The 13,443-nt window shown below is 41.7% G+C and overlaps 1 protein-coding gene across 1 annotated transcript in view; it reads left to right on the forward strand.

The window, feature by feature from the left end:
* Positions 1-13,443, forward strand: part of LOC147747112 (vitamin D3 hydroxylase-associated protein-like) — a 455,455-nt gene that overhangs the window by 109,886 nt on the left and 332,126 nt on the right. The window contains exon 7 of the mRNA XM_086952363.1: positions 11,377-11,501. Coding sequence (XP_086808489.1) covers positions 11,377-11,501 — 125 coding nt within the window. The remainder of the gene's footprint in view (positions 1-11,376; positions 11,502-13,443) is intronic.

Raw genomic sequence — 13,443 nt, forward strand, 5'->3', positions numbered from 1 at the left:
GGGACAATTTCACAAAAAAAGTAGTAAACCTGCACATATAAGATTGTGTGTTGTAATGTACTTAAATAGAATACCCTCTCCGGCTCTTTCTTACACATTCTCACCCATTTCATTCTCCCTTCCCTTTAATTTCTGTCAGTCGTAGAATGTTAACACCAATATCCCATGCAGAATCACTTGGAGTTAGGGGACTGTTTGTATTTATGTGGCTTTGAGATCCTACTAATCTACAAAGAAATGTGCAGTTTTTTTCTCATGCTGGAGGAAGCTTGTAAAAACAAACCTATGTAAAGGTGGTGGTTTACTACTTTTGGCCATCTACAGACATCCCCATAAGTACACCGGAAAGCTATGCTAGGCATACTACTCATACGGTCTTGTGCCAGATCTCCAATGCTCTTATTTGCCCTGTTCATAAATCTACACAACGTAGGCTTAACGATGTTCTACTATGCACATGAATATTTTTACTGTGTAACAAATATATTTTGCTAAGTGGTAAAAGTTCTTCACCAACACCCCCATCAAAATGAGAGTGATCAATTCCCTTGCCCATTCTGGTAACATAACTACACTAGCAATTGGTTGGTGTAAATCTCTAACCATTTCTAGAGCAGGAAAGGATCATATTGGAGTTTTGGATCCCTCATACATATAGGTTTGCAAAGATTCTCAAACTTACAAAGCCAACTATGCCTTGTAGGTCCACTTCCCACCCCAAATGTATTTACTACTGCTTACTTTGATTCATGTATGGTGGGTAAGTCTTAAGTTGTTAACTGGTTTAGGCCTGACAGGATTCCCTTTGTGAATACCTGGCAGGCATACATGAGGGTCCTGCTTACATGTTTGGTGTATGGGTTACTTCATCACAAACGTGACGGATATCCTGTCCGCCATATTACAAGTTCCTTTATGTTCCATTGGATATAATAATACTAGTAATACTGCGGATGGAATATCCATCACTTTTGTGATGGAGTAACCCATCCACCACACTCGTAATCAGGCTCCAGATGTTTTCATCAATAAGCATAAAGACGGAAATGCCTTTGTGGACTGGCCCCTAAATGTTGCTGCATGTAAAACTAAAAGTTTCCCATCATTTAGGTAGCCTACTGTTACTATCTGCAGTTATCGCTCAATTCAAGTAGAGTTCTGACTAATTTACAGGTGAGATTACAACATAATATTACTATTGGTTAGGACTGGATTTACAACTAAGCAAAGGTAATAGATTGTGAAAAGACTACACATGATTACCTCCAGTGGAAGCTCCCTGGGGTCAGAGAACTCACACCTCACCATGTGTTGGCATAGTTCTTGAAAACTTGACTGAGCATATGCTCCCCAGCACTTAAACTGTACAGCCCCACACATTTTTTAAACATACTACCCTTCACTACACCATCCAGTGCCTTGAAAAAGTACCCCACATCACCCTCCGCAGACTGGTGAGACAGTATCTGATTGGCCCAGATACTCAACCCACGCTCTTCTGTGATGAATCTATACTTCCTTACCAGGGCTTCTGCCATGGCGAGCACACGTCTACATGTCACTCACTCTTTGAGCCAGTAGAGTGTCCCTCCCACCACTAGGAATATGACTCCCCTTGCCAGTTCCCCAACCCACCTCAGGGACCCTGTACACCTCTGTAGCTACTTCATAAACCTGAACCCCTGGTGTATGTCACCCCCCTCCTTGAAGTCAGGCACCCAGTCTCTGGGTATGTGAACCTTTTCTGCAGTACTGGTCATTACATTTTTGCTGCCACCATCTGAGCTGGATGCAGCCCTCCTGGCTATCAACTCCAGCTCCTTCATGCTCAACTCATGTAGCAAGAGCAATTTCCATCCTCCAGCGCAAGGGTTGTCTCCTGTTGATTTTTTTCCATTTCAAATTTCTCACTTTAAATTTCCCATTTGAGCTTTTCATGTTCCACCTTGAGCCTCTCATGCTCCAGCTCATGTTTCCTAGCTGTCCCCTGTCCTCCAGCTCTCGGTGGACAGACTTCTAGATGGCACACTGCTCCCAGTACTGGAGGGTGTTTCACCCACAAGTAGAGCCTCAACTCCAGAATCCCCTTGCTGGCTCTTTACCTCCACCTCCACCTCCTCCTTTTACATTCTACACACCTTCTCTTGCTGCCCACCAGGCCCTCAGCTGCTTTTGCACTTTCTCTTTCCTAGCAGAACTTTTAACAGGGCATTTGAGATCCTTGCAGATCTGCATAAGTTGGGGCACCATATAGGATTCCAGCCTCTCTAGATCAAACACAACCTCTGCAGCTCAAACTGCTGGCTCGCCAGACTAAGACATGATTTGTAGACCAAATATTCAAAAGCTGTTAAAATAAAAAAATACAAAAGCAGTATGTGGTTGAATAATGGTCTGTGTTATGAAGTAATGTACACCAATCACTGTATGTGAAGCACAAACACAAGTCCTATCCTCACCGCTGACCACCAATGTTAGAAATGGGGGTTTCTATCCAGTTGGTATTGGTTTGCACACTGTCTAAGTAGGGACCCTTATTCCAGTCAGGATAAAGGAGTTCCACACCCAAGATAACCCTTGCTCACCCCCTTGGAAGCTTGGCACAAGCAGTCAGGCTTATCTCGGTAGAAATGTGTAAAGTGTTTGTACATAAAACTAACAATAACACAATAAAAACACTACATATGGACACCAGTTTAGAAAAATAACCAATCCATATCTAAACCAAACAAGACCAAAATGACAAAGATCCAACGTACATAAGCAGAGATATCACTTTTTAAAGGTTTAGCAAACTTAGTCCCTAGAACTCTACAGATGCGTTGATTTTAGAATAAAGTTCCTTTTAATCAGCAAAATACGCGATGAAAAACAGCTGCAGAGGAGGGAAGCATCAGGAAACACAAGCAATGTCTCGATTTCTTAGTCCAAGGTGACTGGAGGCATCACTTCTGCTGGACGGCAGTCGAAGTCTTGCATCAATTCCTTACTGCAAGGGGAAGCGATGCATTGAATTCCGGACATGCTGCCACAGCTCCTTACTGCTAGGCGGTATCGCTGGAGAATTGGTACACAGGTGTGATGCATGGTAAAACCAGGCAAGCTGGTTCAATGTGGTGGAGCGAAACGGGTGCAGCTTTGATTTCCCCAGCCGCGGGCAGGTGATGCATCTATTCCTTCAACAAGCACAGCAGGGTCTGTGTCGGAGTTGGAGTTGGAGACACTATGCTCCGGACTCGGTCTGCGGCTATCTCTCAGCCTCACGACAGGTGTTACGCCAATTCTTTAGCCACACTGCTGCGATGCGTTGGTTTTTCAATAGGTGCAGAATTGGTACTGAAGGATGATATCTGGATTTTAAGTACATGAAGCAGCAAAACCATGTCTGAAGTCCCAGAACTGGTATTGGCACCACTTGGCAGGTTAGAATTCCCAGCCTAGTACTTCAGGGGTGCTGCAGACAAAGTATTTGATAGCCCTGAGCCTTCAAACTGGAGGGAAGCACACACAAGCCCTTGGAGAACCATGATAAGCAGGATACGAAAGTAAAGCCCAGTCCTTCAACTGCCCAAGACAGGAGCAGCAGGCCAGCACAACACAGTAACAAGTAAAGTGGCAGTTCCCCTCCTACAGCTTATCTGGCTCTTCTTCTTGGCAGAATGTCCCCTTGATCCAGAAGTGTTCAAAAAATGTGGGATTACAGGACTAATACTTTCACCCCTTTCCGCCTTTGAAGTAGGCATATTTCAAAGGATTGTCTTTGTAGTGCACAGATCCTGTCTTGCCTGACCTGACTACAGATACTCTAAAGGGGGGTAAAGGCAGCTTTGTATGAGGAAAGGCACAGCCCTATTCAACTCCTTCAAACACTCTAGCTCAGGATGGCCCATTAGCCTGATGATGGGCACTCACCATATGCAGGGCACACCTTGGCTCCCTTTGTGTGACTGTCTAGTGTGAAGGCACGAAAAGCTCACGTGGATTTGACAGTATGGTAAAGCAAGAAAATGCCCACTTTCTAAAAGTTAAATTTTCAAAAACACAATATGAAAACCAACTTCACAGAAAGATGTGTTTTTAAATCCTGAATTCAGGGAACCCACACTCAAAATCTTAATCTCTTCCCATTTAAAAGTTACACTTGTGAGGTGTTACAAGGCAGCTTCAATGATAACCTATAGGATTGATAGTACTTGCATTGGTGTAAAACGAAATTAGCTGGACATGTGAAACCCACTAGTACTTGTCCTACCTTTCACATACACTGCAATCTGCCCAGGGGCCTATTTTGGGCCTATTTTTGAAGGTGCCTTACATGCAAAAGGAGGGACGGTTTAGACCTGGCAAGTGGGTGTACCTGCCAGGTCGACATGTCAGTTTAAAACTGCACTCACAGACAATGCAGTGGCATGCCTGAGACAGGTCCATGTGGCTGGCACAATCAGTGCAGCGGGCCTACTAGTGGCATTTCAGTTAAAGGCCCTGGGCACACACAGTGCACGTTACCAGGGTCTTACCAGTAAATCAAATAAGTCCCTCATAGATAACTAATCACATCAAACTTACACAGGGAGCACTTGACTGTAACACTCACCAGCAGTGGTAAAGTGCAGATATTTTGAAAAACTGCAAAAACAAGTCAGAAAAAATAGGCGAAAGAAGGCATGAATTTGGGGATAACCCTGTAAAAATGGCCAGGTCCAACAGTTGTTTTTTCTTTCTGTCATTTTAATTTCCAAATTCTATTTGGTAAGTGATGTATACATCATGCACAGCCACATTGCATAGCTATCTGGGTTGCATTTTGACAATTCTACTCAATATTCAATTCAAAATACTCAGAATATTGGGGATCAAAGGTAAAGCATATTAATAACTAGTAAGCATGCTTAGAAATCTTCAGCTACAGAAGGCCTATTCTCTACTTCTGCGCACATACTGCTTTTAAATGCACTAAAAGTGATGTTACTGAACACAAAAGGTTTACAGCTTTCGGTGAAAAGGTAAAAAGTGCTAAACTATTGCAAGTGACCAAAAGGACCCTTTATCTACTTGCATGGGAAAAAAGTCAGTAACTTGGATGGCCTGACCCAGGGAAATTGATAACTAGATGAGATCAACTGAAAGGGAAGTCTGATGGAAAATGGCTCGTAGCCAGTACACTCAATAATTTGATTATATATGCCATAAATATTTATACTCCCAATTTTCATAACCCAGAATTCTGGTACTCCCCGATCCAAAAATCTATCACGCTCCCCCAAAATTGCAAATGTCATCCTTCGAGAAGACTTTGGATACGATGGATGGAATAATAAACTTTCATCATCAATATTTTGCTCATCTAAATCACAGAGACAGATGAGGAACTTTTGCATGGCACATAAGCTAGAGGATCTTTCACGACTATGCAAAGATGGTGGCAATGAATTTACTTTCTTCTCTTTCCAACATCAATCTTATTTGCTTATTAACTATACACTAATGTAAGCCCCACAACCGAAAGACCTATCCTCATATCTGGCCACTCTTGTTAGACTAGCTATATAAGTAGGGCCTCCATGAAGAAGAGTTCTGCATGGCGCATGGGTCCCAAAATCTAAAGAATACATTTGACATTTTCTTTCTGAAACGAGAAATCCATCTTCTTCCCCCATCATTTTATGGTGCACAATTAAGTGCTGCCAATGCTTATGATAATCTAAAGGCTAAGAAAAACAAAGAAAGTAATAAAAAAATAAATTTGTAAAAAAATTAAATACCTAGCAGCCTAATACTGGCAAGCAAAAAAGCTTGAACACTTGGGGCCCGATTACAAGTTTGATGGTGAGGCGACAGGACGGTCCCCCCACACCGCCAAACCCGCATGAGGAACGCCTACTGTATTATGAGTTTTTTAATTATTAGCGGGTGATTCTTTGGCCTTCCCACAGTAGTGTCTATAAAATAGGCACTGCAATTGTAATGTCAAAGGAATTTTCAGCATAGCATGGATTGTGAAGTCCATACCTTGCAGGAACTGGGGTTGCATGCACAGAGGGGGGCATATTGTATGCCCTCCCATGTGCATCCACTTGGAGTGAGACACAAGGGGGTTATCTAGGGCCCCCTTCTTTTTCTCACTGCCAATGTTTTCATTGAGAAACAACCTTTTTGAAATCAACTGCACTGAGGAAAGTCATTTTGGGCCAGATGTATCAAGGCTTTTGCGACTCGCAAACGGCCTATTGGCATTTTTTCATATGTATGAAAAAATCGCAATTTAAGGAATCACAAATATTTGCGATTCCTTATTTTGCCATAGCATTTAAGGAATCGAAATTTTGCGATTCCTTAAATGATATATATGACACATTTTGAAATTGCGCTTTTGTGTTAAGAAATCGCAAATTACCACCAACTTGTACTTGGTGGTAATTTGCTATTTCTTTTCATAATGCCCTATTTGGCATTTGTGAGGGTGGCATGTGACACATATACATGCCCATAGGGCATGTATGTGTGCCACATGCACACACATGTAAATTTCAGTGGTGCAGCACGGTGTCTTTGAGACACCCTTGCACCCTTGAAATAATTCTCAATTGAGAATTATTGCACTATCATTCCTATGGGCCTCCTGGCCCATAGGAATGCATTTGAAATTATTCTTTATTTGCGAATTCGCAACTAAAGAATAATAAGGAATCTCTAAAAAATAGCGATTTTGTACATACATTCCGTTTTGCAAATTCTAAATAGCGATTCGCCAAAAATCGCTATTTATGATTCGCAAAACGGAATCTTGATACATCTGGCCCAATATGTTTAGCAGAATCGCTGCAGTCCCGCCAAGCACATTAATGCCTCTTGACCTCCTTGACATCACCAGGGAACATCGGTTTCCAGACGGAGTCGATGTTCCCAGGGCACGACTGCCAAGGTCCTAATGTGGTGTTCAGAAGGCTGCCACTGACGCCCCACACGAGTCTGGCAGTCCCTGCCAGACTCATAATTAGGCCCTTTATTTGCAAGCAAAGAGAACAAAGAATACAGAACATCTAAGGAGAGCAGTTAAAGCCTTAGTAGATTGTATGTACTTTAGGAAAAATAAGTCCATAAAATCAAACCACCGCAGCAAATATAAAACTAAACAAAACAAGAATCACTAGGGAGTAATGTTAAACTCTGAGGGTACCAAAAAAATTGCTCCAGAGCAATACTACTAAGTTCCATACGAAGAAAGACTTTACCAAAATAGACATTGCAAAAAAAGAAGACTTTGAAATGTATTTCTTCCCTACTGATGGGAACACACCGAGTCCAGATGGGCACCTTATTATTTTCTTAAATGCCTTATTGATGCAATAATCAATCTGTTAGAAGTCACAATGCAGCAATTTGCCTTGTATGGAAGGCTCACAAATACAGCCGCTGAAGCCGCGATTTCTGTCTTTCCCAAAGTGGAGAATGACCTATCCTTCAAGAAAAACGACATGCCACTATTAAAAAATAGTTCTAAAGCTAATCCACCCCTTGCAATCTGGTTTTGTTAAAGAGAGAATACCTAATGGCAACAAATGTATCGTATTCCATGTAATTGAAGAAGACCAGTTCATAAATTCACCAATTGCTGCACTGGCATTAGATATGAAAAACACCTTTGATAAGGAATCATGGCCTTATCTACACGCCTCACTCCAACAGTGTGACCAAAGTCACCATTTTATAAAAACTAAATTGGCTTTATATGTATGTCTGCGAGCTAAGATGAGAGTTAAGAGCATCCTCTCTGACATTTCCACTAGCACAAGGAACCTGATAGTGTAACGCCATTCCTGAAGCATGATGTCAGCCAATACTATAGAGGAAAATAGGATATAGCACAGATGTTTCCCACAGAAGGTTCCTTTTTCTTATATCACAAAAGGCTTAGCATGAACACATGCCAAACCTAAAAAAAGTAGATGCTCAGGGAAAGTCTTGAATACATTTTAGCTAAGATTATTTAAATTGCTAGTAAAAACAATGAAAAAGGCAGAGCTGATAATAGAGTGCCCATCACCAGTTTACAAGCTGGGTTACCAAAATGATTGATAAATTACAGAAACATTTCCTCTACTCCAGCAGTAGAAACCTATTATAGATTTCAGGTGCTGGAGTTGAGGAAACTCATGCCTTCTCTTCCTTTAAGCCATTGACCCCTTTCGCTAACTAATCATTGATAATCCTACACTTCAAGGGATACCATTTAACTGAGTTATAATGAAAAATGCAGCATACACCAATGATATCTTGGTGTACGCCACCAGTTGCAGAAAATTGCATCCACACCCTATAAGAGATCATACATGACTTCTCTAAAGCATCAGACTCTTCTCTGGATTATAAAAAGAAAGAAGTGCTTCCACTCAAATTCTTGTGTCTACAAAGTATTATAGTGCATATAGGTCTTTAATGGCAATCATTGTTTATAAAATTTCTCAGAATGGTCTTTAAGAATCTGTCAAACAAAATGAGGATCAAACATTAGAGAAAATTAAAGAGCTACTGTATCTGTGGTCTTGTAAACATGTTGCTTGGTGGGTCAGACTGGAATCAATAAAGATGATTTAATTTATCATTCAGATTATCACCTTACTACTACTCCACAGTAGATAACATGGCCTCCATAATTCCTATGCAATAGGAAAAAGTTGAGAATGTCATCTACAAAACTATGAGAAGATTTCAAACAAGTGAGACGCTGATTTCCAAATTGGTTCAACTGCATGCAAGACAGTGATTGCATTGGTTCCTAGATGACCAAGGCTAACCCCCTATTTTGACCAACATTGAGAAAGACTTAGCCCTCCCACTATCACATTCTCACAATGAAGCTGATAATAGAAACCCACTCCTAATGGGTTCTACTAGATACAGTAAGAACCTTGCTCAGAGTGGACTAGGTTCTAACCAAATGTACCAATCCACCCTAATGTTGTTATACAAAAATAATTTAAAAAAAAGAATAGTAGACAAAATCACACTTTCAGGATTTCCTAGGCCAAGGAAGACTTCACATTGATAAAAGACCTAATTAAAGACAATCAACCGCTGTAGGACTTGGCCTTTTTTGGCTAAATTTCCCTAAAATTGTTGCTTTTCCCCTAAACCGTTTTCCTGAAATAGAGTTGCCAATTTAGATGCTTTGGGTACTTTTCCACTGCTGATCAGTGTCAAGGTACAAGAGTTCCCTATGTAAAGTGTAATGGTAATTGATTGGCCATGATTGGTATGTTTGCCTTACTAGTAAAGTCCCTAGTGATGTGAACTCTGTGTGCCAGGGCTAGTAATGCAAAGACGCATGGAAAAGGGAACTTCAATGTAGGACCTGCGCGCAGTTTTCTAAGTTAGCATGTTGTCCTGACAAGTGCAGCCACTGATTTTGGGATCTCCCTAACCTAGGGGGAGGACCAATCAGGTGCTTTGAACACAAAGAGCATATCATCCTCAATGATAGTGGTGGTCCCATCCGCCTAGGACCACCCCAAGCAAAGTTCTGGGCAAAAATACAATCCCAACCAAAGGCCCAGCAAAGCATTATTGGACGAGATTCTAGAGTTTAGTGAAAACTGTACTATTAGCTCTCAGCTGAGCCCGAGAGCCTGCCCTTTGAGGAATGTTTTGAATTTGGATACTATAATATTCACTGCATTCTAGAATATCGTCCCATAATGCTTTGCAGGGCCTTTGGTTGGGATTGTATTTTTTGCCCATAACTGTGTTTGGGGTGGTCCTAGGAGGACCCACGTCTGGGCATACCCGTCTCACTCTGGGTGACAAATACAAAAACAACAGTTGATGGACAGAATGCAGAACAATGTCATACATTCACTCCAGTACAGAGATCTGGACCTAGATCCATAGTTTTTTTGCTCACCATGCTATTCCAGTTTGTGGGTCCTGGGCTCACTGTACCGCTGGAATCAAGCTATCCTGGCTGAAGAGGGGTGAAACCCTGATACCGGTCTTAGGATGCTTGTTTACGGTCCAGGGAGGACCTGGCTTGGTAATTTGGGCTGGACTGTTCCCATGAGGCACAGGGTTAAGACTGATTTGCATATGGCCAGGTGTAAACTGGGGTGGCATGGGGACCAAAAGAATGATGGATTTACCCAGATCTCTTAACTGGAGGTAAATGTTTTGATTTCTTCTGCATTCGGTCCATCAATTGTGTGTCTTTTGCTTTCCCGCCCTAAGTGCGCCAGGTATGCCCAGACGTGGGTCCTGGGCTCACTGTGCCACTGGAATCAAGCTATCCTGGCTGAAGAGGGGTGAAATCCTGAAACCAGTCCTAGGATTCTTGTTTCTGATCCAGGGAGGACCTGGCTTGGCAGTTCAGGCTGGACTATTCCCATAAGGCACAGGGTCAAGTCTGATTTGCATATGGCCAGGTCTACACTGGGGTGGCATGGTGCGCAAAAGAACAATGGATTTAATCCAGATCTCTTCACTGGGGGTGAATGTTTTGATTTTTTCTGTATTCCGTCCATCAATTGTGTGTCTTTTACATGGTGTGTTTAGGTATGTACATTTGTGAATGGCAGCCAATGCACATTTGTGGCCATTCCCAAACTCTGAACCAACTCTTTCCCACCCTGGAAAAAGTCGCCAGTGACTGTTGTAACTCCCCCTCTATGATGGGAAGAGGAAGGAATCACCCCCAGATTTGATGGTGGTGCAGGGGAAGGGCTTTCTCCATGGGTAAAAATGTTTTGCCAGAGGACAGAGAAAAATTTGCATTTGCACAGGAGGCTCCATTCTTCCTGTCTGGATTTCAACCCTATTATGGAAGTCCTCACAGAGGGAATAGAACCCCTTGGAAATTGTCACATTATATTCCCAGTAGTACGCCAGGAAAGCTGAGCCTGGTGCAACTTTCCAGGCATGCTAATGGGGGGAATGTTGGCAAATATCAAAATGTATTACATTTGCACCGTTTGACATTTTATTAAACTTTAAATGTGGGTTGGTGATTGAATAATGAACATGCAAGGGTAAAGTCTGCTTTATTTATGTATTTATTTTATTTGTAGAATTTTATATAGCGCAAACAAGACCCTTTTCGGTGATAGAGCGCATTACAATAAAGAACCAAGAAAATTGTGATGCAAACACTGGCAATGTACAGACATGGTATGGTCCCTTCAATGGCGGATAGTCTCTCTTTCATGTTTACTTTGTATTCTGAAGCATGTTTCATGTTAAGACACAAGACTCCACCACACTACGCCATATTAAACAAATTATCAATAATACGTTTTTCATTGAAGCTTTGGCACTGAAAAATCGTCCTTATTCACATCTAACTGTGATGATAATGTTGTGATGCACCTCTCTGATCTCACATTTCAGTTCAGATAACGCTGGGACCCATGGCTAAGGATGTGGACAGCCTGGCCCTTTTCATGAGAGCCCTCCTGTGTGATGACATGTTCCGCCTGGACCCAACTGTGCCACCCATACCCTTCAAGGATGAGGTAGAAAGTCTGAAAGATCTAGTAACATAGATTAAACACACTAAGAGGTTTATTTATGAGAGTCCTGTGGCACTTTTTCACCACTTAAAGTAGTACGTGCATGAAGTAAGCCTCTAAGTCAGATTTATGAAGCCACACAAAGCCACCCTGCATGGTTTGGGTGGCCTCGTAAATCATAAGTAAGGCAACGCAGCACAAATCGCTGCCTTGCCTTATTCGGTTCCTGGGAAGCATTCCAGGGGTGTTGCGATGGGTTTTCCCTTGCAACACCCATGGATTTTACACTGCTCCAGATTTACACATCTATGTAAACCTGGGGAAGCAGCAAATCCATATTGCCGAGGTGAGGTGTGACGAGGAGAAATATATAAATTTCTCCTCGTTTTTTTTTCTTTCTATGTGTGCTTCATTCTGCACCTGAAAGGATTGTTTTTGTGCAGGAAGGTAACCCTTCCTGCACAAAAACAATCCTGCCTGCAATGGAGAAACATTGGCGCTAGGCTGCCAAACCGGCGCCAGTGCACGCAGAAGGGACAGGGATGTACCTTATTAAATACAGTGCATTCCTGCTCTTTGAATTTGGCATAGGGCAGCGTAGCAATGTGCCTTGCTTCGCTGCCACACACCGAAAAGCAATAAATGGGGCCCTAAGTACTGATGTTTATCTCAATGTGTTCTTTCAGAAGACTATAACATGTCTATGCCTTATTTTAATTTAGGTTTATACTTGTCAAAATGATGGGGCATATTATCAACAACTAGCAATATATATCGCTAAAGAAGCTTAGCGACATTTTTTTTATCGCCAAGCAACGCCGGATTTTATCTCAGAGATAACATGCTATTAGCAACGTTTCTCTCCAATGCGATAAAATAACCAGTGATAGCGGTGAAATGCTTGAATGTCGCTGGAAAACCAGCGATATTCACGCATCATCGCCAATAGGGTCTTAGCCAGAACATTCACCTCCCATTGGATAAAATGGCTAAGAACTGGTCTGAGCAGGCGTTAGTCTTTAGTGTTATTCGCGCTTAGCGCAATTTTTTTTATCACTACGCCTGCCTTGCTAATAGGCGATAGCGTCGTTAGCGACTGCTTTCAGTCGCTAACAGGTTGGGTGTGCCCACTTTGCATATCATTAGCGATAAATATCGCTGTTATGCAAAGGGGGCCCTTAACCGTTCGCTATCTCCTAAAAGATGTTGCTTACTGATGTTAGCGACAGCTTGCTGATAGGGCGATGAAATTATCGCCACTTTGCGGCCGAAAATGGCGATAATTTCATTTTGCCTGCCTTGATAATATGCCCCCAAATTTGTTATGAACAGAGTCAAAATGATGAAATGGAGGAAAACATTAAAAATGAACATTAAGAGACTACATTTGTTCAAATCCAAAGAATTAAGAGCCAGATTGAGGAATTGTTGATTGTATGACTAAAAACAAATACATGAAATTAGATGAAGACTTTAGTTAAAATGACTGATGAATACAGTGTGTTATTTAATTCAAACAAACAACTTTGTGCAGAGCTAGACATATTACTAAAACTAGAATTGGGACAATACTCGCCTTCTTACATTAATAAATGTATCTGTGTAACAAGACTTATTATCATTAACACTTTAAGAATTCACATTTTATTGTAAAAGCATTCACATGTAGAAGTCTGATCAGCTGCTTCCAGAATATTCTCTAGACTTGCCCCAAATGCAAGAGCTTTGTCAAAAAATAGCTGTGTTGACTATTCTGAAACCCAGTGAGATAGGACTGAATGCCAGCACTGTTTTTCTCATATGGTTTTATAGTATATTATGATGTTTCAGCTTAATCTTTGAGTGTCCAGGACCTTGTAAAAAAAACCACATGCTCCTAGTGTTATTTGTCAAGAGGAACATAGTGCTTCCGTATTAGAAAATAGTTCTGGCATATTCAAACTGC

Source organism: Lissotriton vulgaris, chromosome 1_1 (genome assembly GCF_964263255.1).
Source record: "Lissotriton vulgaris chromosome 1_1, aLisVul1.2, whole genome shotgun sequence".
In the NCBI taxonomy this organism is placed as follows: domain Eukaryota; kingdom Metazoa; phylum Chordata; class Amphibia; order Caudata; family Salamandridae; genus Lissotriton; species Lissotriton vulgaris.